Source organism: Eriocheir sinensis, chromosome 47 (genome assembly GCF_024679095.1).
Source record: "Eriocheir sinensis breed Jianghai 21 chromosome 47, ASM2467909v1, whole genome shotgun sequence".
NCBI classification, from domain to species: Eukaryota; Metazoa; Arthropoda; class Malacostraca; order Decapoda; family Varunidae; genus Eriocheir; species Eriocheir sinensis.
In genome coordinates this window covers 7239630-7263939 of record NC_066555.1, presented here as the reverse complement: position 1 = coordinate 7263939, position 24310 = coordinate 7239630, and the positions used below count along the sequence as shown (strand labels likewise).

At 43.3% G+C, this 24310-nt stretch overlaps 2 protein-coding genes across 7 annotated transcripts in view; one reads left to right on the top strand and one right to left on the bottom strand.

The window, feature by feature from the left end:
- The window catches only part of LOC126981334 (ATP-dependent 6-phosphofructokinase-like), a 37993-nt gene extending 23758 nt beyond the window's left edge, over window positions 1–14235 (top strand). For all 5 annotated transcript variants that reach the window (XM_050832340.1, XM_050832336.1, XM_050832339.1 and 2 more), the window contains 7 exons: window positions 2158–2304; window positions 7151–7249; window positions 7446–7658; window positions 8213–8368; window positions 8645–8813; window positions 9301–9481; window positions 10982–14235. In XM_050832340.1, coding sequence (XP_050688297.1) covers window positions 2158–2304; window positions 7151–7249; window positions 7446–7658; window positions 8213–8368; window positions 8645–8813; window positions 9301–9481; window positions 10982–11150 — 1134 coding nt within the window. In that variant the 3' untranslated portion in view covers window positions 11151–14235. The remainder of the gene's footprint in view (window positions 1–2157; window positions 2305–7150; window positions 7250–7445; window positions 7659–8212; window positions 8369–8644; window positions 8814–9300; window positions 9482–10981) is intronic.
- On the bottom strand, window positions 13047–23222 carry LOC126981337 (isopentenyl-diphosphate Delta-isomerase 1-like). Of its 2 annotated transcripts, none has more exons than XM_050832344.1 (4): window positions 23062–23222; window positions 18653–18745; window positions 17453–17710; window positions 13047–16665 (listed from the first exon to the last, which is right to left on the bottom strand). In XM_050832344.1, exons 2-4 carry the CDS (start codon window positions 18737–18739, stop codon window positions 16201–16203), a joined length of 810 nt encoding a protein of 269 aa, XP_050688301.1. In that variant the 5' UTR covers window positions 18740–18745; window positions 23062–23222; the 3' UTR covers window positions 13047–16200. The 2 variants fall into 2 exon arrangements, with proteins under 2 accessions (XP_050688301.1, XP_050688300.1); XM_050832343.1 differs by lacking the exon at window positions 23062–23222 and adding an exon at window positions 20885–21091.
- Between the last annotated feature and the right edge of the window lie 1088 nt (window positions 23223–24310).

Below are 24310 nucleotides of genomic sequence, written 5' to 3'. Positions count from 1 at the left end.
CATGTATGTATACCTAAGAACATCTATTGCATTGTGTTTCCAGCGCTTAACTATGAAGGTCAAACAAAACGGTTGTCAGTTTGGTGTGCATGGTTGATTATAGACTTTGAAGTTTCAGGAATGTGAATGTCTTGTCACATCCTCTTGAGAGTTACCATGACCCACTTTTTAATATTAGTCGCCATTTTTGTATATAATCCTCTTCGCATATCCCTTGGGAATACAGACTTGTGGTACATGACATCATTTGCATCAAAAGAGCCTTTTACTTCAAAAGTTTACTATTTAAAAGTTTCACATGGATGTATTGTTGAATATTTCATTCAGCTTCATTTTAAGTATTGCTTTGCATTTTTTGGGAGACTGGCCAGTACTTGTTTTCTTAACATTCTTAAAATTTGTTGAAGCATTTGTAATGTGTTTCCTGAAAACCAGAAAAATAAATCAGTAAAATCAAACAATGTAGCGGCCATGTGGTGTTCGGAAAACTTGTGTTTGTGTAAGAAGAATATTCACGACTGTTTTGTATTGGCCTCCATATGTTAAATTTTACAGGTTATTCTCTTTGTTTATAGTCAATATTTTTAAGTTATATGGGTGAAGCTGTCACCTGTGGCTCTAAAGTTATTCTTTCTTTTCCACTCAATTCTTGGGCATGTATACTCCAGGACACTTGTTCAATATTATTGGCAAATATCTAATCTCTTGCTGTTCACACATCTGACCCACCTTCCTTCCAGTCTTGTGCCTTAGTTCTGCATGGTGACAGAGGAATGTGCTTTGGTTATTCTCTCTTTACAGTCAACAAAGGAAGAACATAATCAGGCAGACAGCAAGAGCTTTTCTGAGTCAAAAGTCAAGAAAGTTGCTTGGGCAGAACACACAAGTCTTTCTCATTCTATAAACAAGAGTCATTCTCAGTCAAAAAGCAAGAATTTTTCTCATTTGGAAAGCAAAGATCTTCCTCACCCAGACAGTAAAGGCCAGTATTTGGTTGAGGCCACTAGTAATGCTCCTCAGCCTGAAAATTACCTTGCTAGACCAGAAACTGGAAACATTCCTGAGCCAGAAAAGAGTCCCACACACTCAGGGAAGAAGAGCATTTCACAGACGATAAACAAGAGCCTTTCACTGTCAGAGTTTGGGGGTGATGAAGATGATGAGGCCGCACACACCTCCATGGACCAGGTATACTGACACACCTCACTCAGCTGGAACTCCCACTCAGTGTGGTCCACCTCTAGCAGTCACAGGTCACACAGCTTCCTCCACAGTCCTCCACCCTACATCAGTGAAACACAGTTGATGTATTTTCCTGCAACTTCACCTCCATCTTTCCAGCTTCCATGTGCTCGTAACCTACTGTGGAGCCTGTCACTCGAAGCCTTGTGCCTCGGCTGCCCGCTGCCCAGTACACAGGCTATGAACCATGTGGAAGCAATGATAGTCTTTATGTTGTGCATGAGATGTGTTGCGTCCCCTCTGTGTCATAGTGTTGAGGTGTGGCGTCATACACCTTGGACTGACTGGCTGCCTGGTCAAGGGTATCATGCCCAGCCGCCAGCTGCCTTAGCCTAAGTTCTCTTCCAGCCTACCGTAGTTTTTTCCATCTCTGCTTGACATGCTGTTTGTGCTATCCATTTAATTTATGCTTTAGCTATTTATTATGACCGTATGTACCTACATGTTAAGATTATGCATAATGCTGTTTTAATTTTAGAATGATGTATTATTTATAGATGTTACATGTAATTTAGATGTTTGTAGCAAATAAGCCAATACATTTATCAACAAGTGTAGAGTTGTATGTGTGGAGTCTGTACAGTAAATACTTGGTTGTGGATGAGACAGTGTGAATGTTTGCATCTAATGAAAAAAAATAAATAATCAAAGCAGAGAAAATCTGATCCTGAGTAATTTTTTTAAATAAGCAATTTTGTCTTAGCAACATACTGAACATTATATCTCAATTTTTATCCATAGCATTACATACAAACCTTGTGCATGAGTATTGGTAATTATTCAAGTGTAAGGAAGGGAATGTCTTGAGTGTTCTAGTAGTGTTTCCTGATGTATGAATGTGGTGGAGGGTGTGAGTGAGAGCCAACCCGAGGCAGCCGTGTTGTCCGAGTGCTAATCTTTGCTTTCACTGGTCAGGGCGGCTTCAACCTGGGCGTGATGCACATCGGAGCTCCGGCATGTGGCATGAATGCAGCTGTGCGCTCCTTCGTCAGGAACTGCATCTACCGTGGCGACACTGTCTATGGTGTCCATGATGGTATTGACGGGCTGGTGGAGGGCAATGTGAGTATCCTGACCTTCTCTCTCATGTAATCTTGATACTCTCCTACACTTGGCTCACACAGTTTAACCCGGTAGCAGCAATGGGCCAAATTTGTGTCTTTACCGTGTAGCAGCGACGGGCCAAATTTGTGCCATGATATAAACCCAAAAAAATAGATGATGCATAAACTGATCACGAATGCTTTGATATATATTATGAAATGGTTTGTGTGAGTGATGATTTTTTTCTCATATTTCTCACTTAGAGGGACCATTAAGAAACATGATCCCTGCTGCTGCCGGGTTAAGCAGACAATGTTATATTTCCCAGCACACCACACACTCACCCACACTAATGTTTCCCAGCACACCACAGACTCACCCACACTAATGTTTCCCAGCACACCACACTCACCCACACTAATGTTTCCCAGCACACCACAGACTCACCCACACTAATGTTTCCCAGCACACCACAGACTCACCCACACTAATGTTTCCCAGCACACCACACTCACCCACACTAATGTTTCCCAGCACACCACAGACTCACCCACACTATTGTTTCGCAGCACACCACAGACTCACCCACACTAATGTTTCCCAGCACACCACAGACTCACCCACACCATGTTTCCCAGCACACCACAGACTCACCCCCACTAATGTTTCCCAGCACACCACAGACTCACCCACACTAATGTTTCCCAGCACACCACAGACTCACCCACACTAATGTTTCCCAGCACACCACAGACTCACCCACACTAATGTTTCCCAGCACACCACAGACTCACCCACACTGATGTTTCCCAGCACACCACACTCACCCACACTAATGTTTCCCAGCACACCACAGACTCACCCACACTAATGTTTCCCAGCACACCACAGACTCACCCACACTGATGTTTCCCAGCACACCACACTCACCCACACTAATGTTTCCCAGCACACCACAGACTCACCCACACTGATGTTTCCCAGCACACCACACTCACCCACACTAATGTTTCCCAGCACACCACAGACTCACCCACACTAATGTTTCCCAGCACACCACAGACTCACCCACACTAATGTTTCCCCAGCACACCACAGACTCACCCACACTAATGTTTCCCAGCACACCACACACTCACCCACACCAATGTTTCCCAGCACACCACAGACTCACCCACACTAATGTTTCCTGTTTCCCAGCACACCACAGACTCACCCACACTAATGTTTCCCAGCACACCACAGACTCACCCACACTAATGTTTCCCAGCACACCACAGACTCACCCACACTAATGTTTCCCAGCACACCACACACTCACCCACACTAATGTTTCCCAGCACACCACAGACTCACCCACACTAATGTTTCCCAGCACACCACAGACTCACCCACTAATGTTTCCCAGCACACCACAGACTCACCCACACTAATGTTTCCCAGCACACCACACTCACCCACACTAATGTTTCCCAGCACACCACAGACTCACCCACACTAATGTTTCCCAGCACACCACAGACTCACCCACACTAATGTTTCCCAGCACACCACACACTCATCTACACTAATGTTTCCCAGCACACCACACACTCACCCACACTAATGTTTCCCAGCACACCACACACTCACCCACACTAATGTTTCCCAGCACACCACAGACTCACCCACACTAATGTTTCCCAGCACACCACAGACTCACCCACACTAATGTTTCCCAGCACACCACAGACTCACCCACACAATGTTTCCCAGCACAACACAGACTCACCCACACTAATGTTTCCCAGCACACCACACTCACCCACACTAATGTTTCCCAGCACACCACACTCACCCACACTAATGTTCCCAGCACACCCCACACTCCACCACACTAATGTTTCCCAGCACACCACACTCACCCACACTAATGTTTCCCAGCACACCACACACTCACCCACACTAATGTTTCCCAGCACACCACACACTCACCCACACTAATGTTTCCCAGCACACCACAGACTCATCTACACTAATGTTTCCCAGCACACCACAGACTCATCTACACTAATGTTTCCCAGCACACCACAGACTCATCTACACTAATGTTTCCCAGCACACCACAGACTCAACAACACTAATGTTTCCCAGCACACCACAGACTCATCTACACTAATGTTTCCCAGCACACCACAGACTCATCTACACTAATGTTTCCCAGCACACCACAGACTCATCTACACTAATGTTTCCCAGCACACCACAGACTCATCTACACTAATGTTTCCCAGCACACCACAGACTCACCCACACTGATGTTTCCCAGCACACCACAGACTCACCCACACTGATGTTTCCCAGTACACCACACACTCACCCACACTAATGTTTCCCAGCACACCACAGACTCATCTACACTAATGTTTCCCAGCACACCACAGACTCACCCACACTAATGTTTCCCAGCACACCACAGACTCACCCACACTAATGTTTCCCAGCACACCACAGACTCACCCACACTAATGTTTCCCAGCACACCACAGACTCACCCACACTAATGTTTCCCAGCACACCACAGACTCACCCACACTAATGTTTCCCAGCACACCACAGACTCACCCACACTAATGTTTCCCAGCACACCACAGACTCACCCACACTAATGTTTCCCAGCACACCACAGACTCACCCACACTAATGTTTCCCAGCACACCACAGACTCACCCACACTAATGTTTCCCAGCACACCACAGACTCACCCACACTAATGTTTCCCAGCACACCACAGACTCACCCACACTAATGTTTCCCAGCACACCACACTCACCCACACTAATGTTTCCCAGCACACCACAGACTCATCTACACTAATGTTTCCCAGCACACCAACACTAATGTTTCCCAGCACACCACAGACTCATCTACACTAATGTTTCCCAGCACACCACAGACTCATCTACACTAATGTTTCCCAGCACACCACAGACTCATCTACACTAATGTTTCCCAGCACACCACAGACTCATCTACACTAATGTTTCCCAGCACACCACAGACTCATCCACACTAATGTTTCCCAGCACACCACAGACTCATCTACACTAATGTTTCCCAGCATACCACAGACTCACCCACACTAATGTTTCCCAGCACACCACAGACTCACCCACACTGATGTTTCCCAGTACACCACAGACTCATCTACACTAATGTTTCCCAGCACACCACAGACTCACCCACACTAATGTTTCACAGACTCACCCACACTGATGTTTCCCAGTACACCACAGACTCATCTACACTAATGTTTCCCAGCACACCACAGACTCATCTACACTAATGTTTCCCAGCACACCACAGACTCACCCACACTAATGTTTCCCAGCACACCACAGACTCATCTACACTAATGTTTCCCAGCACACCACAGACTCATCTACACTAATGTTTCCCAGCACACCACAGACTCATCTACACTAATGTTTCCCAGCACACCACAGACTCATCTACACTAATGTTTCCCAGCACACCACAGACTCACCCACACTGATGTTTCCCAGTACACCACAGACTCATCTACACTAATGTTTCCCAGCACACCACACACTCACCCACACTAATGTTTCCCAGCACACCACAGACTCACCCACACTAATGTTTCCCAGCACACCACAGACTCACCCACACTAATGTTTCCCAGCACACCACAGACTCACCCACACTAATGTTTCCCAGCACACCACAGACTCACCCACACTGATGTTTCCCAGCACACCACAGACTCACCCACACTGATGTTTCCCAGCACACCACAGACTCACCCACACTGATGTTTCCCAGCACACCACAGACTCACCCACACTAATGTTTCCCAGAACACCACAGACTCATCTACACTAATGTTTCCCAGCACACCACAGACTCACCCACACTAATGTTTCCCAGCACACCACAGACTCATCTACACTAATGTTTCCCAGCACACCACAGACTCACCCACACTGATGTTTCCCAGTACACCACAGACTCACCCACACTAATGTTTCCCAGCACACCACAGACTCATCTACACTAATGTTTCCCAGCACACCACAGACTCACCCACACTGATGTTTCCCAGCACACCACAGACTCATCTACACTAATGTTTCCCAGCACACCACAGACTCATCTACACTAATGTTTCCCAGCACACCACAGACTCACCCACACTGATGTTTCCCAGCACACCACAGACTCATCTACACTAATGTTTCCCAGCACACCACAGACTCACCCACACTAATGTTTCCCAGTACACCACAGACTCACCCACACTAATGTTTCCCAGCACACCACAGACTCACCCACACTAATGTTTCCCAGCACACCACAGACTCACCCACACTAATGTTTCCCAGTACACCACAGACTCACCCACACTAATGTTTCCCAGCACACCACAGACTCACCCACACTAATGTTTGACTCACCCACACTGATGTTTCCCAGCACACCACAGACTCACCCACACTGATGTTTCCCAGCACACCACAGACTCACCCACACTGATGTTTCCCAGCACACCACAGACTCACCCACACTAATGTTTCCCAGTACACCACAGACTCACCCACACTGATGTTTCCCAGCACACCACAGACTCACCCACACTAATGTTTCCCAGCACACCACAGACTCACCCACACTAATGTTTCCCAGCACACCACAGACTCACCCACACTGATGTTTCCCAGCACACCACAGACTCACCCACACTAATGTTTCCCAGCACACCACAGACTCACCCACACTAATGTTTCCCAGTACACCAGACCCACTCACTTATTTTTCCCAATACACCAGACTCTTATACTGTTTTGTTTTCTCCACCCCACAGGTCCAGGAGATGACATGGGCGGAGGTGACAGGCTGGGTGGGTCAGGGCGGTGCATTCCTCGGCACCAAACGCACACTGCCTGCTAAGCACTTTGAACAGGTGGGTTGCTGCTGCTGCCCTTCCATCACTATCCCCATTATTATTACTTTTATTGTCACTACATCATTATTAGGTGTTTTCACAGCATTATTACCATTATTGATACAATCCTACTACTGCTAATGTCAGCACCACCAATACTACTACAACTACTGTTTCTGCTACCACCGTCACTACAACAGCCACTTCCCAACAGATTGCTGCCCGCCTCAGGGAGTACAAGCTGCACTCACTCCTCATTGTGGGTGGGTTCGAGGCCTACCACGCCCTTCTCCAGATGTACGAGGCACGTGGGAAGTACCCAGAGTTCTGCATCCCAATGGTGGTCATCCCTGCCACCATCAGCAACAATGTGCCTGGCAGCGACTTCAGTCTTGGCTGTGACACTGCACTCAATGAAATCACCGAGGTGGGTGGGCCGGTGGATCTGCTGTGTGGAGCGAAAGCAGTGAGATGAATGGATGTGGTGTGTGTGTGACCAGGTGAATGTAGTTTGTGAGGATATAGTAAGCACTGTTAAGTAATCCTTCATCCACTCAATAACCTTTCCGCCCATTCCTCCCCATTGCTGTAGTTTCCAGATCAGCCTTTTGTACGGAACTTTGGGATGTGTGTGTGTAATTCACCTCTTGGTCTGCTGCGGGTCTCTCTCGAAACAGCCAGCCGTTCCCCTACGGAAGAGCACAGAGCTCATAGTATTGATCTTTGGGAAGGACTGAGACCACTCACACACAACACACCGCAACAACGAGGTCACAACTCCTTGCCTTACATCACGTACCTACTCACTGCTAGGTGAACAGGGGCTACACATGAAAGAAGATAAACCCAACTTATCTTCACCCGGCCGGGGAATCGAACCCCGGTCCTTCTGGTTGTGAGGCAGACGCTCTATCCACTGAGCTACCGGGCCGTGTGTGTGTGTGTGCATTCATTTCAACAACCTCCTCCTCTCCACCCCAGATATGTGATCGCATCCGTCAGTCAGCTCAGGGCACCAAGAGGCGAGTGTTTGTGGTGGAAACAATGGGTGGCTTCTGTGGCTACTTGGCAACACTGGCAGGACTGGCTGGTGGGGCTGACGCAGCATACATCTTTGAGGAACACTTTGGCATCCAGGTGAGGAGGAAAGAGAGTGGAGTGGCAGATAAGTATATCCATGAGCAAAAAGATAAGCAGAATGGAAAAAGAGGGTATGAATCTCAAATTTAACACTTTGTAATGAAAAAAGGTTAAAATTTGAGAGATAGAATTATCAGGGAAGGGAGGCATCAATATTATGAAGAACCACAGAGGACATGCATTCAAAAGCCTTGATACCAATAGACGTCTCCAAATTACAGCCTCCAGTTCCTGCACCAAGCACTCACTCAGTCCATTTCCTTCTGCTTTCAGGAGCTTCAGCTGGATGTTTACCATATGGCGGCCAAGATGGCAGAGGGTGTGCAGCGCGGGCTGGTGCTCAGGAATGAGAACGCCAATGAAAACTACACCACAGACTTTATCTACCGCGTCTACTCAGAGGAGGGCAAGGGAATCTTCAGCTGCAGGAAGAATGTGCTTGGTGAGGCAATCTTGGTGGTTACTGGGACTCACCCTTTTATTGATGTTGTTGATGGTCATCTGTAGATTCTTTGATATTTTTTTGACAGGCAATGATTTTATAGCCTATAGATCCATATCCATTTGTAGATCACTTAGGGTTTCAGTACTGTTATACCCTTCTCAACAGCCACATCAAAACCATGGCAACTTTTCTCTTATTAACTGGTGCCAGAAAATTTTCTATAAAACATCTTTTACAACTTTTCTCAGTTTCAAGTTCATTTTCCGCTGACTTTTGCCTTCAAGGGGGATCTCCCAAGAAAACTTTTGCGGTCAAAGGGGTTAATACGTATCTTTATTTATTTTCATATTTTACTCCTTTTCAATATCTTTTATTATGTACTAACTTCCCTTACCTCCCTCTTGTTCTCCTTAACTTGGTCACTAGTTCTCATCAGTAGCCCTTTCTTCACTATTTCACTTCTCTTTCATTACTCTCCTCTCAGGTCACATGCAGCAGGGTGGCTCACCCTCCGTGTTTGACCGCAACATGGGTACCAAGATGGCTGCCAAGGCAGTCACATGGCTAACAGACCAGATGCTGGCCCACCGGCGGGATGATGGAACAGTATTCTGCCAGGAGAGCTCCACTGCTGTGCTGCTTGGACTCCAGAAGCGCTCATATGTGTGAGTATGAGCTTGGTGTATGAAGCATATTTACAAGCAAAATAATACAGATCCTTAGCTCTGTGTTGTCAGCATTAGAACATGTGGTGCACACTGTACTTCCTCTTTGTTGTAGTGTGTATTGTAGTAGTAGTCTTGTGACTGAAATTTTAATGCTTCAACACTTTATTCCCTCCAGACAAATTAGCTTTTTTCTTCATACATGGAAGCACATACTTCCTACCTTTTGCTAGATGTTGGCTTGGCATAGTGCATGCACTAGTCATTCGAAGTATAGTTCAATAAGCACAAGAACATGATATTTTTTTCACGTTTTGGCCTATGGCGCCCATGGTGGGGACTGATGGTCAACCCCAGTCCGTTATGGCGCAGGCAAGTGTTTGTAGTGCCGCCATCTTGCCCCCCGGAGCTCATCTTTGAGCCTCTCTTTTAGAGAGAGAATCTTGAGCCCAGGTTAATAGGTGGTCTTCAGGACAGCATGTGGGTAGTCTTAGGCCACTCAGTGATGACTGAAAAATCTCATCTGTGTTGGCGAGCAGGACTCAAACCCGCATCCTCCTGGACGTGGTGCCAGCACGCTAACCACTCAGCCACTGCCTCTCAACTCAGCCACTGCCTCCCCATATACTCATATGCTGCCTGCTCGAAAGATCATGTTTTGTGCTTATACTCTAAATAAATTGTTGACACACGATTGCAAGCAATTCTCTAGCAAAAGATACCGCAAAGCCATGTGCAAAGAAATCACAAGAAGAAAGGTTAAGATGATATAGATACATGACAAGAAGGGAGGAGGACTATGTAGGAAGACAAGTAGTGAAAATAAAAGTACAGGGTAAAAGAAAATGAGAGAGGTTGAGAAAGAGGTAGATGTATTTTGTATTGGAAAATGAGTCAAAAGCATCAATGAACAAATAGTACAAAACAGACTACAGTGGAGGAAACTCGTGCACAAAAGCGGCCCCTTTTAACTTGGGATAATAATGCTGAGATGTGCAGAGGTCACTCGCCTCTGCACTTGTCTTAGTTTTGTCAGCATTGTCATGTATGGTAGACCTGCAAAGTGCCAGCACAGCTGTCTTGAGTGTTTTGAAACATAAAACAGTTTGATGTTATCATTTTATTGCTCAGTTTTCATATTTAGGAGCACATGGGCTTGTGCTCCCCTGTGCTAAATACTGGCTTGTCATGTTCATTGTGCATGTACTATCCTTTGGAGTAAATAGTTCATGCACTATGACCAGTCAGTGTATTAAGGTTGGTTACTTATTGTATGACTTTGCAGGAAAAATATTTCTTAACTTTTAATTCTTTGTTATTGTATGTTTTAAGCACCTACATAGTGCAACCTTACATATTACCATTACTTCTTATGAGAATATTTAATTCAGTTTCCATTAACCAAAATACATGGAAAGTATAAACAGACTGTATGTGCAGGTGTATCATTGAAAGGAAACGAGATGAGACAAAGAAAATCTGATTTACTTTCCTCCACAGGTTCCAGCCAGTGTTTGACCTAAAGAAAAACACAGATTGGGATCGCCGCATCCCTAAGGAGCAGTGGTGGCTCAAGCTGCGGCCACTCCTGCGTATTCTGGCCAAGCACGAGGCTGCCTACCATGAGGAGGGCATCAACGTCAAGGAGGTGGAGGAGGCACTCGACTAAACCCCATGCCAGCCACTCTCTGACTGGCCCCCTTTGTCCTGCTTGGGAGATGTGTGGGTCAGAGAGGTCACCAGTGTCTCCTTTCCTCACCTGACCCCCTCCACACTATAGAAATACTTGCTTTTGTCTGCCAAGCCCACCCATCAGATTATCCTGTGTTTTATTGTAAGGGTAGTCGCTGATGTTTTGCATGGCCACTTAAGTTTCAACAGTCATCTTGTTGATTGTTGGAAATGGTGCCTAAAACTTCATCAGTGTAGTTTCAGTGTCGCTGAATACTTTTGAGTCACCACATTCACTGTTAAAAATGTGTCACTGAAGCTTCTCATGGTCACAATTTACTCTGTTTTTAGAAAGATATTGAGGTAAAGTCATGCGAGTCACCATATTCATTGCTGAAAAAGTCACTCCATAAACCTGCCAGAGGTCTCTGTATCAGTAAAAATTACTATATTTGCCAGTCTTGGGAAAAAATCACGTCACCTGTTGTGTTCATGATTGTCATCAATATCATTATGAAACTACTCACTCATTGGTAGGTCATCAGGATGTAAGGAGTTGGGTTGGGTTCTTAAATCATGAGGGACGGAGTTATTTTGTCAATGTTCTTTGAGTCTCGTGCATCCTAGCCTGGGCCTCAGGAAGTGTATATGCGTATATTATGTTGTGAAATATGGTGCGAATGCATAATGAGAGATGCTGTTGATGCTGCTGTTAAAAGTTTATTTTTTGCAGCACAGTAATTAAGTTCTTTACCTTATTAAGTTCAGGGACTTGTACAGAAAAGGCATCTCCCATTATGCGTATTGGATTTGACTAGTTATTTAAAGTTTAAGAAAGACATTATAGAGGAGGAAATGTGTAAGTCATGAGGGTGATTGGTTGTGATCTGCCAAAATGAGCATTTTAAGCTGTGGTATAATGAGCTGTGGAATGGAGTGGATTATCTTTAACAGGTGAAGAATAGTTCATAGAGAGCTGCAAGCAACAACATAGACAGACCTTCCCTCTCCACAGCTGGGAGGGAGAGGGAGTGAGAGGTCAGCAATGGTGATAAAGACAGGGAGAGGGGGTGAGAGGTCAACAGTGGTGATAATGACAGTACTGAAGTGAGTTATGTGCAGATTTGGTGGGATTCAGTTAGAATGCTCTTATTTATAGTGTACAGGTTTCCTTTGCTGATACTGATGTACCTCTTGAGTGCATCTCACTACCAGAATCTATAAGAAGCAATTCAACCGACACTGCCTTCATTTTGGTTAAGGAAAATGTTTGAAATGTCTCCTGAAGAGTTTAGTCCTGCCATATACATTAACTCTTGCACCTCACTACTAGCTCTGAAAGTTGAACATGAAGATATTTTAAAGGCCCTGTAATAGTGGATTTCTGATAACTTGTTGAATTTCTGTTGATTGTCAGTCATTATTTGTGAGAAGCACTAGTTATTCATGTACTTTTGCTCCTGAAAAAAATTGAAGCCTTGGAACATAACTGGGTTTCTAATATTATTTTTGTTGACATTTTTTTCTCATTTATTAGTACGTTGAAAACAATTGTCATTCATATCAACGTTCAAAACATTGTGTCATCAGAAACACCTGCTGTAATGGGGCCTCAGGTGACATGCTGTTGTCAATTTCTGCATATTACTTTGCAACAGATGATTATATACAGTAACCCTTGATTTAATGGACCCTGATATAGCATATTTCTGATTTAAAGTTTTTACTGCCAAATCAGTGCTGAACTACCTATCACATATATTGAAAAATGAATGTCTGTAATACATTAGGCCTGACACTGGAGCAAGAAAGAAGACAGTAAGAATCCCAACTTTTACACCTTGGAAGAACACCTGAACCTTTTTTTTTTTTTTTTTTTTTATATATATATATCAGGGAACACCCATCTACAGTTCTTTGATAACGTGGTACCAGCATGTTAATATAAGCAGCCGGCCTGCTCCTAGTTATCAAATTCGCAGTGGGCAAGGTGCATTGCAGCCGTTCACCACATATCAATTTATCTTTACTCTATACCTCTTTTTATTTTATATTATCAGTTCTACATACTTTTGGTGTCAAGACACCCCTTCCCCCTAATAGTCCATTAAAGTGAGGTTTTACTGTATTTTTTTTTTTTTTTTTTTCAGTGACTATCATGGACTGACCTGTGATGTAATATCCCTAATTATTAGTTCTATTGATATTACCCATGAAGAATATTCTCAGAATTACATTATATATGATGCACTGTCAACCTGCAATGTTAGACTAAGTAGGAACAATTCTGTGCACCACACTGAGGGGCTGGCATCTTGCTGCCAGTGCTAGGAAGGTACACACACGTATGCTAGCTACTTGTGCCTGTTATTTATGAACAGTTTTTTTCTCTGAATGCCAAAGTTTATCATGTTTTATTAGATGCGTAAGACACATTAGCTCCACTGGTGGGAGCCTTAGGGACTAGTGATGGTTAGTCAGCGTCTAGTCAGCTGTCGAGTCACACTAGAGAGTGTGTGTGTTCAGACCAGACATACACTGTGATTATTGATGTTATTTTTAAGCAGCATCCCTTCATACTGTACAATGCAACAACCAGGAACAGTGTAAACCCCAAACTGTTCTTAGGAGTAATCATAATATGCAGTTTTAATTGGGGAAGTGGTTTAAAAGACTGTTTCTAATCACACTGTATGCACATCCAAGTGAATCACTTTTTGGTCTGGATGTTTGCATGTGGATCACAGCAAACAATGAATGGGCATTCAGAATGTTTGAAATAAGTCGTACAGATTATCCTGCAACAACGTGAGACAAATTTTCTCTTTTTATTGATAAATCTTTTTTGATGAGAAGGGTTTAATGTGCCATAGTGCTTTTACAAGAAAGGAAAGGGATCCAAGTAGCATACAATGTAATCCTAAGTCAAACACCTGTAGCCAACACATATTACCTTGGTGAAGAGGTAGCTGTATAAACCTATTTATTGAGGGCAGTGATCATACAAAAATTATTCTCTGGACACCACTATGTATGTCCCTAGTGTGTTGACATAAGACAAATAATACAGTATCTTTAAAGCAGTATTATGTGCATATCCTGTGTATTCTTCAGTTGTATATATAAAAAAAAGAAAAAAAAAAGTGTTCCCTGGTGTTCATACTCTGCCACAGCCCACATCAGGGTCTGAGGCACCAGTACCTCATGGTGTACATGCAGTACTGTGCCTTATCTGAATACATTATCTTGATATCTGTGAGAACTTAAGATTCTCATTATATAAGTATGAGTATGACTGCATCTCTCATGCCATCTTGATTGGCACCACGCACCTCGGAGTGGCATGTGACAAGCCCCCCTCTCACCCAGACTCAGTTACTACAGCAATGTGATGGGGAGGGCTATGCCATCTTCCATCGCTAGGCCCCTGAATGCAAACCCAGTATTCCATCTTGACTTTCCTATTTGAAGCAAACATTCCCCCTGTGTGTTTTATCTTCAATTTTTTTAAATTTTCTTATTTCCATTGTCTGAAGTTAAGAACCTTGAATTTACTATTTGAAAACCCTCACTTACTAGCTAGCCATCCACTGAAGCAGCCAGCCAGCCCACCTGCCTGTCCACTGCCACAGGACCCAAAAGCTCCACTGTTCTGTGTTCGTGGCTCAAGAGCTTGGACATTTAATACTGTACTGAGAAATGTTCGACATGTTGGCCTTCCAGTTCTGGCACAATGCCAGTCTCTAAATATTCTGGGATCCCTGATCATTCTGCTACAACAGAATAGGGAAAGTTGGAGATTCTTCTGCTGGATTTGGAGATACAGACATAGATAGATCAATTAACTGGCATCACAGATATAGATAGATAAATTTCCACATCTTTCTGACAAGGGAAAAGCTCACAGCGTGGGGATGTGTTGAGCAATACTCCACAGTAGCCTCCATGCAGGAGCCTCAGAATAACCATCACAACAAACACCTAATTAACTGCTTTATTAAGGTGAGTTTAATATTACAAGTTGACTTAATTAGGGTTCTTATTAGTTCACCTAAAAAAAAATAGTGATAGGAAGGTTTCAAATGGAAAAAACGTCGCCAGGAAGATCAGCGTACGCCATTTTGCTGCAAGAGAGATGCCGTTGCCATAGCAACGATGAGGCTTAATAAAAGGACGGCCTTTATCTCCACTCTTGCAGCACTCTTGGAGCACTGGCAATTACTGCGGCAAGAATTTATTTTACAATATGATAGATACAGCGAACACTGCTCTCATTCACGTGGTATGCTCTCCCTACCACAACGTAGCTCATCCCAAAACGTAACTTCTCCTAAATCTGAATTCTTCTGCAAGGTGAACACCTTTCTCGAATGCTTTGGGATGCTTTCAGCAGGTGTTTTGGTAGAACAGTGTTGCCACTCATGCCAGGGCTACTTGGTGCGACGAGCAGGAAATTGAAAAATCCTAAAAAAAATCTTCCATGAAAATCCGTAAAAACCAAAACCGTACAAGTGGAAACCGTACTATTTGAGGGACGACTGTATGTATGTATGTATGTATGTATGTATATATATATATATATATATATATATATATATATATATATATATATATATATATATATATATATATATATATATATATACTGTATTTAAATGTCAGGACCTAAAAAACAATACAATGCTTGTTCCAGGTCACTCAAAGAGTAGAGAGCAGCATAAATACATAAATATCTAAGAACTACATGTCAACAAAGACTACTAGAGCCTTCTAATAAAGGCAAGGAAAAGAGAGGGAACTCAACACAGGATATGTGCAAATATCCAGTACTATACAAACTTCACATGTTAAGAAAGCTAGATGAAGCAAGGTGGAGAGAAAGGAATGTGGTGTGGAAAATCATACAATGATGTGCCAAACCTCTGAGAATACAAGGAAAAGTGATGGAACAGGATGGAGAATAGAATGAAATATGACAACAAACCTCTGAGAATGAGATGAGATGGAGGGATGGAGTGAAGGCCAGGAGGGAGGGTTGGTGGAGGAAGTCACTCCATGCGGTGAATATTATGGTGGTCAGTGAACTTGTGGAGGGCATCCAGGTTCCTCCACCACAGGGGCAGGAACTTCTCAGCAATAAGACCAAACCACGGAGTGATGGGGACGTTGTCATCCTGCAGCCGCCTCAAGAACCCGCCAAAGTCCTCCCTTTTAACATAGCGAACATCCTCCACCTCATTCTCATTGGGACTGACCGAAACGTCCTTTTGAAGAAACAATATGTAGTCCATCTCATGTTCACCCCAAGTGCCATCAGAAGGGCTGGCATAGTGGATGCGCGTGAGGTATGTGAAGTCACTTGGCCTCACCTGCTCCAGTGGAATGCCAAGCTCAAACTCCAACCGTCTCTGTGCGGCATTCCTGACCCCCAGTGCACCCTCCTCAATGGTCTCTCTTGGGGTGTGCAGTGGGTGGGAGCAGCAGGTGTTGGTGTAGTAACCAGGAAAGGTGATCTGAGGGTGGAGGAACATGTGGTTATTGGACACTGACTCTACCTTACTGGACAACGTTTATGATTGCTTTAAGTGCCTGGGGAAGGTGATCTCTGGGTAAAGGAATATATATTTGGTTACTGGACTAGAATCCTGAACACAAAAAATTGCTGCATACTCAAGCTCATGCTATCTGAGTTTGATAAATATGTCATATGGGTTGCACTATTTAACCTGTTCACTTTAGCTAACTTGTAGCTATGAGTGGTTAACCTTTTCACTACGGCCGGGTGAAAACAGCATCCCGCCCCATATCCGGTCTGGCCGTGGGCGCCAAATTGAAACGTTGCTACTGAATATAACAAGTTTTGAGTTTATGCCCCATAAACTACAAATAATAACAAAGCCACTGATATATTATCTATAAGAATGAATACAGCCTTTGGGGATGAAAACTGACTGAGAAACAAAATATTTCAGTGAATGAAAAAACTGCCGTGAGCTGGCCAGAGCAGGGACTCCACAAAGAGGCACAGAAAAAAAACTTATTGAAACTTAGTGTACGAAAGGGTTAACATCAGCCACCCAAGTCGGCAACAGAATCACGTTTCTGGATGCACGCTACTTCACAAGTAACTTTTCACGTATCTTTACGCTGAGTAAGATAAACAGCACTAAACACAAGAAAAAATATGTAATTAAACTCTTTTTGAAGTCCAGTATCTACTCAAACAATGGAATTAACAAAACTCACAATTCCCTCAAACCTTGGAGGCCACCACCACCCAACCCTAGAGCCCAGCCTTACCTTGGTGTGTGAGCGGCGGTGGACCAGAAGCTCGCCAGCTGAGTTGAAGAGGAAGACGCTGAAGGCCCGGTGGAGGGGCGAGGTGCCGCCACGCATCAAGTGGCAGTGCCGCTTGGAGGCAGGGCCAAGAGGCGTGTCGGCCTCATCCACCAGGATGCATGGCTCCTCAAGAAGGGCCAGCTGCTGGGGGTCGATGTCCTCCTCCTCTACATGCCACTGCTGACTGCTGCTGCTGCTGCTATTGCTTCTGTGCTGAGGCTAGACACAAGCACACAAGTGTTTCATCACCACAACATTCATAGCTGGTACACATTATCATTATTATCATTACATTTTTAGAGGTATGGGAGACAACACCACAGAAAATAAAAATTATAAATAAATATGCCCACATTACACTGCTCAATGAAAATGAAACAAGAAAAGAAAATACTGATTAAATTTAATTTGAAAAATGTCATGATACTCCCTCCTTGAAAGATGTGACATTAGAGGAAGAAGCAGATACAGAAAAAGGATGGCTGTTTTAAGTTTACTAGTGAAAGAAATAAAATAATAAAGATACTACTGGTTAACTAACATTAAGGAGTTAAAGGCATATTAATGGTCAAGAGTAAAAAGTCATGCTGCAAGGCCATGGTAGTTGGTAAGTTCAGAAGAGCATTAAGAATGAAAATATTTATAAAGATGTCAGGAAAGCAACACTGCAGCAGACTTTAATGGATGGAGTAGACAATTACATGAGAACTGTTGAGGAAGAGTTGACAATGTTTTCCTTCTGTTTCACCCATGCATGACCTAAGAAAGATTGACCTAAAAACTGCCAATGTACAGCAAGCAATCACTACACTGTAAAGGAAGGCGGTAAATGGATGCTATATCTCTGAAAGCCTCAAAGCCACATATGAAATTGTAAGGATTTCAGAATACAATGCAGTTCAAAGAAATCCGTCAATGCAGAAACAGGTGGAGAGGCAGTATATGATCAAGTAATAAAAATCACCACAGCCTTGTTCAATCACCTCCAACATTTTCTCATAAAAAAACTATTGAAGTGGAATAATAAGATGTACTTAATTAAATAGCCTAGCATGTTTAAGTAGAAACAAAGAGACAGGTATTATAGCCTCTATGCAGGCCTACAAGTGAAAGTTAAATAAATATCAGTCATCACCACTGTGTAAAGTGTCCAATACCTACCAGGACTGTAGCGACTGGTGTGCCTCTGGTCAGCAGCCCCAAGGAGCACTGCGCCAGGCCCGCCACCCTCCGGCCCACACACAACATGAGGCTCTGCACAAGATGGGGAGAGGAGAGTTATTAAACATAAAAGAATTAACTATGAGAATAAACGTATTTTTTGACAGATGGTGTTACTTCCCTATTTTCATTGGATTTTTTCTCAACTACAGGACAAGGACTGTATTTGTTTTATTTTCTAAGACAGTAATGCATTTGAACTGCATACCCAGAACTTATAACAGTCACAATTAATACCCTCCTTAGAAGAGGGGGAAGTGGATGCTCTTTTCAAAGCCACTTTCCCTGGAAGAAGGAAAAAATCAGAGGATGTATGAGGAGGCAGCATAAGCTGGCTTACATTCACTCTAATCTGAGACCACTGATTCCCCTGCCTTGCTTTGTGTTGATGGATGACACCAGTGAACTTAACCAGGTTCATGGTGTATCACTTCATATTTTCTCCCATTTACATTAATTGCCTTGTGCTTCAATTTCCTCATGTTAATCCTTTTGCTTGGTCTAAGGTACTGCACCTGACCCCTTCAAAAAGAAAAAGAACACAGGAAAGGATTCCCACCACTTTGGGTAGGCAGTGGCTGAGTGGTTAGCGTGCGGGCACTGCATTCACCGTGTGATGGACGACGCGGGTTCGAATCCGCACGCTACCACCTGGGATTTTTCAGTCACCGCCGAGTGGCCTAAGACTACCCACATGCTGTCCTGAAGACCACCCATCAACCCGGACTCTAGAAGAAACTGTCCAGTGAATCGAGAACGAGCTCTGGAGGGCAGCATGAGCCAAGAACAAATGGTGCCACTATATAAATTGCCTGCGCCAAGACGGGCTAGGGCCGACCACCAGGCCCACTACAAATATGCAATAAATGAAAATAAATCCTTCGATATAACCCCTCCAGACCATATTTTAAGAAATTTATATCACACAAACAAGTAATTCAGGACAGAAAGCAATATGACTGTGTTTCAAGTGCACAAAATACTTTATATTGCATTAAGATGGGATAATCTTAGGAATAGTGGCTCCTAGCGGGTGCACATTTAGGGCACAGTATAGTGGTAATTACAACATTTCTAGCACGGACGACAGGGTTTTGACAAGCAGACAGGTGTGTTTACGTCACAAGGGGTGTATTTTTCCACGCTCCCCTCACGATTTTTTCTAAGTCGATGGGTGATGAGACTGGCTTTTTTTAGAGAAATTTTAGAAGCCCATTTTTCAGTGATTTTGCCTTCCCCCCCCAAAACCCCAGTTCCCCACAGGTCCCCAGGCTTGTGTTGGGGGGTAGGGGGGGCTGGGGTGGTGGAGGGGGTGGAGCCGCCATTCCTAAGATTTACCCGAAGATGTCCTTTGGAGTAAGACAGCAGGTGTGGGTAGAAATACCAAATTGATATCAAAATGTTGGTACATAAAATGCATACTATATATAGGAGTTGGCTGATGGGATTTCTTACCTGGATGACCTTTCCCTATGAGCCATGCAAGGGTGAACCGTCAGGCAAAGAACCGAAAGGTCTCACCAACCAATGCGCCAGCCTATCCAAACTCATCAAACGACATAACATAATCCAATAAGACAAATAATAAATCCCAGTCAATAATTCCCAACTTATCATTAATTGCCTGGAAATTGCCCTTGTGTCACTCCAATCTAGGTTTATCATACGGTCTCTCCACTAAATTCTGAAAAATATAGCAAAAGCAAACAGGTGAGTGACCACATTTTGGATGAAGGGTAGCTGAGTGTGCAGGGAGCCGTGTGAACCAGTGTGATTGTTAATGTTAAGGTGTAGTGGTGAAGGGTGAGGGTGCACGTTTCATGAGTATTGCTGGTATTTTTTGTGACTGGAATGTAGAGGATTTAATACATTTCCTGTTGTGGTGCCCAGGATATGCAGAAATAAGAAAGAAGACAATTTTACTGCAAAGACCATACTCAGAAAATATCACAGGACAATTACTCTTCAACGAGCTAAAAATACAATCCAAGGAAATAGTGTATAAGATGTGGAAGAAATGAGAAAGCCAACGAAAGAACGTAATGGAAACAGCAGCATAAGAAGACTTGGAACAACATCAGGGAAGCGCCGACACAAGGCCAAGCTTCCCGACTTACACCTGACCTGACCTGACCTGACCTGCTGGACTCTAAAACGCTAAAGAAAACTTACCTAAGCGTAAACTCTTGGGGTTGACGATCTGTGACGTATCTCCTCTTCTTGTATACTTTATCGCGTTAAGTCGCTTCGTATGTCAGTCTTTTCTTTTTCACACTTGTCCTTAGGCGAGAGGCGCAGGTGGCTCTGTTGACGGTCACTGCTGCTGCTTCTTCTTCTTTTGACCTGTGACGCTTTGTATCGCTAATTGTAATATATGTCCTCCTTTCGTGCTGCAATATGGATACCTGTTCCGCTTTTGAACGCTTGATAGGTCTCTCTCCTTCTTCTTTCTTCCTCTCTTCTATGTGGATTAGTTAATTGTCTCTTATTTTCCAGTTTTTTCCCTGCCGAGCCGCCCCTGCAATATATATGGGTATTTCTTTTTCTTCTTTAGACCTGTTCCGCTTTTGAACGCTTTTTAGGTCTTTCTCCTTCTTCTTACTTCCTCTCTTCTATGTGGATTAGTTAATTGTCTCTTATTTTCCAGTTTTTTCCCTGCCGAGCCGCCCCTGCAATATATATATGGGTATTTCTTTTTCTTCTTTAGACCTGTTCCGCTTTTGAACGCTTGTTAGGTCTCTCGATCTCCTTCTTTCTTCCTCTCTTCTATGTGTGGATTAGTTAATTGTCTCTTATTTTTCAGTTTTTTCCCTGCCGAGCCGCCCCTGCAATATAGGTATTTCTTTTTCTTCTTTAGACCCTGTTCCGCTTTTGAACGCTTGATAGGTCTCTCTCCTTCTTCTTTCTTCCTCTCTTCTATGTGGATTAGTTAATTGTCTCTTATTTTTCAGTTTTTTCCCTGCCGAGCCGCCCCAGCCTGCAATATGGGTACTTCTTCTTCTTCTTTAGACCTGTTCCGCTCAGTGTTGCCAGATGGTCCCGGTAAAATTTCAGGAGATCTGTTGCCAAAATTTCTGGAAATTTCAAAAAAATTCTGACAATGTGCTGCGGCACATAAAAAATAACCAAACCAAACCTACCAAACCTAACCTAATTGTTTTCACAACATTTCTTTGTTTTTTCCATACTCGTTTTGGTAAATATATAGATTATGCCCGGGTCTGAATCTTATTATTTGTACCTCTCTACTGTTTCCTGGGATAAAAACGAGTATCAAAATACCAAAGAAATGTTGTGCAAATACTTAATTACGTTAGGTTTGGCGTATACGGCCAACCTTCTTGATCGGTTACATGGCTGGCTGAGCGACAATTCAGATTTTCATTGTATGTATTACAAGAATTAAATATTATCTTTTTAATTAGAAGTTACGCAGTGTAATACTTATCAAGTATGCAACTCTTTTACTGGGATATTAAAAGCAATTGTATACCTATATTGTTTGCCGATGTATTTACATTTTTATCCCTTAGATTATATCGTTGGGTCTTATCGTCTCATCGGTAACCTTGAGGTACGAGACGATGGCGGTCAAGTTTGGGCGGACACCCGGACAATAACTTGCAAAAAATCTGGAGAATTTCTGACAATTCGTTCAAATTTCAGAAGATTTTACAGTAATTTCTTAAATTCTGACAAAATGTCAAAATTTCAGAAGATCTCCAGAAATTTCTGACAATCTGGCAACACTGGTTCCGCTTTTGAACGCTTGTTAGGTCTCCTTCTTTCTTCCTCTCTTCTATGTGGTCTTATTTTTCAGTTTTTTCCCTGCCGAGCCGCACTTAATTTTTGCTCTTGCTGTACAGGTGACCCGTGGAGAGTCAGCAGGCCTTCATATCGGCACAACCTGATTGATTGATTGACTGATAGTTTAATTATTGTTGCAGGTAAACAACAAGGGAAAAGGGAAGAACATATGCCATCCCAACCCCCAGGCAGTACAGAGTGTGATTATATAACTATTAGTGCATGTGTAAAATAAAAATAAAACAAGCAGTACCATAAAAATTACAAATCTTCCTATTCCCTATTTTTCCAGAAAACTCTTCATGGCTTCTATAATTCTATCATTATTGCTTCAGCACTCAGTCCCAGCAGCAGCAGCACCATCCATTCCCTCTCTACAACGCGCGATAATATTATTCTTGATTTTGTATTAGTAATTATTAATTAACACAAGAGAACTTAGCATGCGATCATAGACTCGTGCGTCTCGACATAAGAGCTCAAACAAGGATTGCAGAGAATAAGGTATTAATTGGTTTTGAAAGAATCAGCCATTAACGAACTTTCAATTAGTATCCAATGTCGACGTCGAAGAATCTTGGCAAGACTTTCTCTTCACTTTGCTTCGCTCTTCCTCGCCTCAGCAGATTCGTGTTCACTTAACTGTGTCCCGGGGCTGACTGGCTGGCTGGAGGAATTTCCGTCACTATTATGACCTCTAGAATAAGGAAGCCGATATGAATCTTCAGACCCGCCTTAAGGGAGCCATTGTCTGTATTGTTAGTATTCATAATAGCACCAAAGCTTGCCTTAGACCTTAGATCAGTGGTTCCCAGACTGGGGGTCACGCCCATAGCACACTAATTAACTGTAATAAATGGCATTACAAAAGCTACCGTAAACATATTGTGATTGATTGATTGATAATTTATTGTCAGGTTAACAACAAGGGAGAAGGGAGGAACATGCCATATCCCATTAACCCCCTGCAGGCAGTATACAGAGTGTGATTATACAACCATTAATACATGTGTAGGTAGCACCATGAAACTAAAAAGATACAATGGTAGGAAGGAAAGCACAACAAGGAAGGGAACACAAGGGAGAAGGGAGGAACATATATATGCCATCCCAACCCCCAGGCAGGACAAAGTGTGATTATACAACTATTAATACATGTGTAGGTAGCACCATGAAACTAAAGAGATACAATGGTAGGAAGGAAAGCACAACAAGGGAGGGAACAACAAGGCAGAAGGGAGGAACGTACATGCCATCCCAACCCCCAGGCAGGACAGAGTACATGTGATTATACAACTATTAATACATGTGTAGGTAGCACCATGAAACTAAAGATACAATGGTAGGAAGGAAAGCACAACAAGGGAGGGAACAACAAGGGAGAAGGGAGGAACATATATGCCACCCCAACCCCCAGGCAGAACAGTGCGTGTACGTATACATGTGATTATAAAACTAGTAATACATGCATGTGTAGGTAGCACCATGAAACTAAAAAGATACAATATGGTAAGAAGGAATCCAACAAGGGAGGGGGGCGGTACCTCCCCTAGCTTAGAAAATGAGAAAATAAAATGTGGGGACGATGATGCACAGATATTGCAAACTCAATAATTCATTAAAAAATATGGACTATCGAACTAACACCCTAAAAAAAATGTAAGAACGAAGATAAATGTAATTTGAGTCATACCATTACGTCAGTAGGTATATAGGTAAGTATTTGGAACTATATATACTAATAATGTGGCAAATACATTAAATAGTAACACAAATACGCGTTTTGGTACC

Coding starts and splice junctions, on each gene's coding strand:
- LOC126981337 (XM_050832344.1), bottom strand. CDS start 18,739: ATGTTGTGTGTGGGCCGGAGGGTGGCGGGCCTGGCGCAGTGCTCCTTG. Junction 17,711..18,652: donor CACCAGTCGCTACAGTCCTG/GTAGGTATTGGA, acceptor GCTTGTGTCTAG/CCTCAGCACAGAAGCAATAG. Junction 16,666..17,452: donor ACCGCCGCTCACACACCAAG/GTAAGGCTGGGC, acceptor CTCCACCCTCAG/ATCACCTTTCCTGGTTACTA.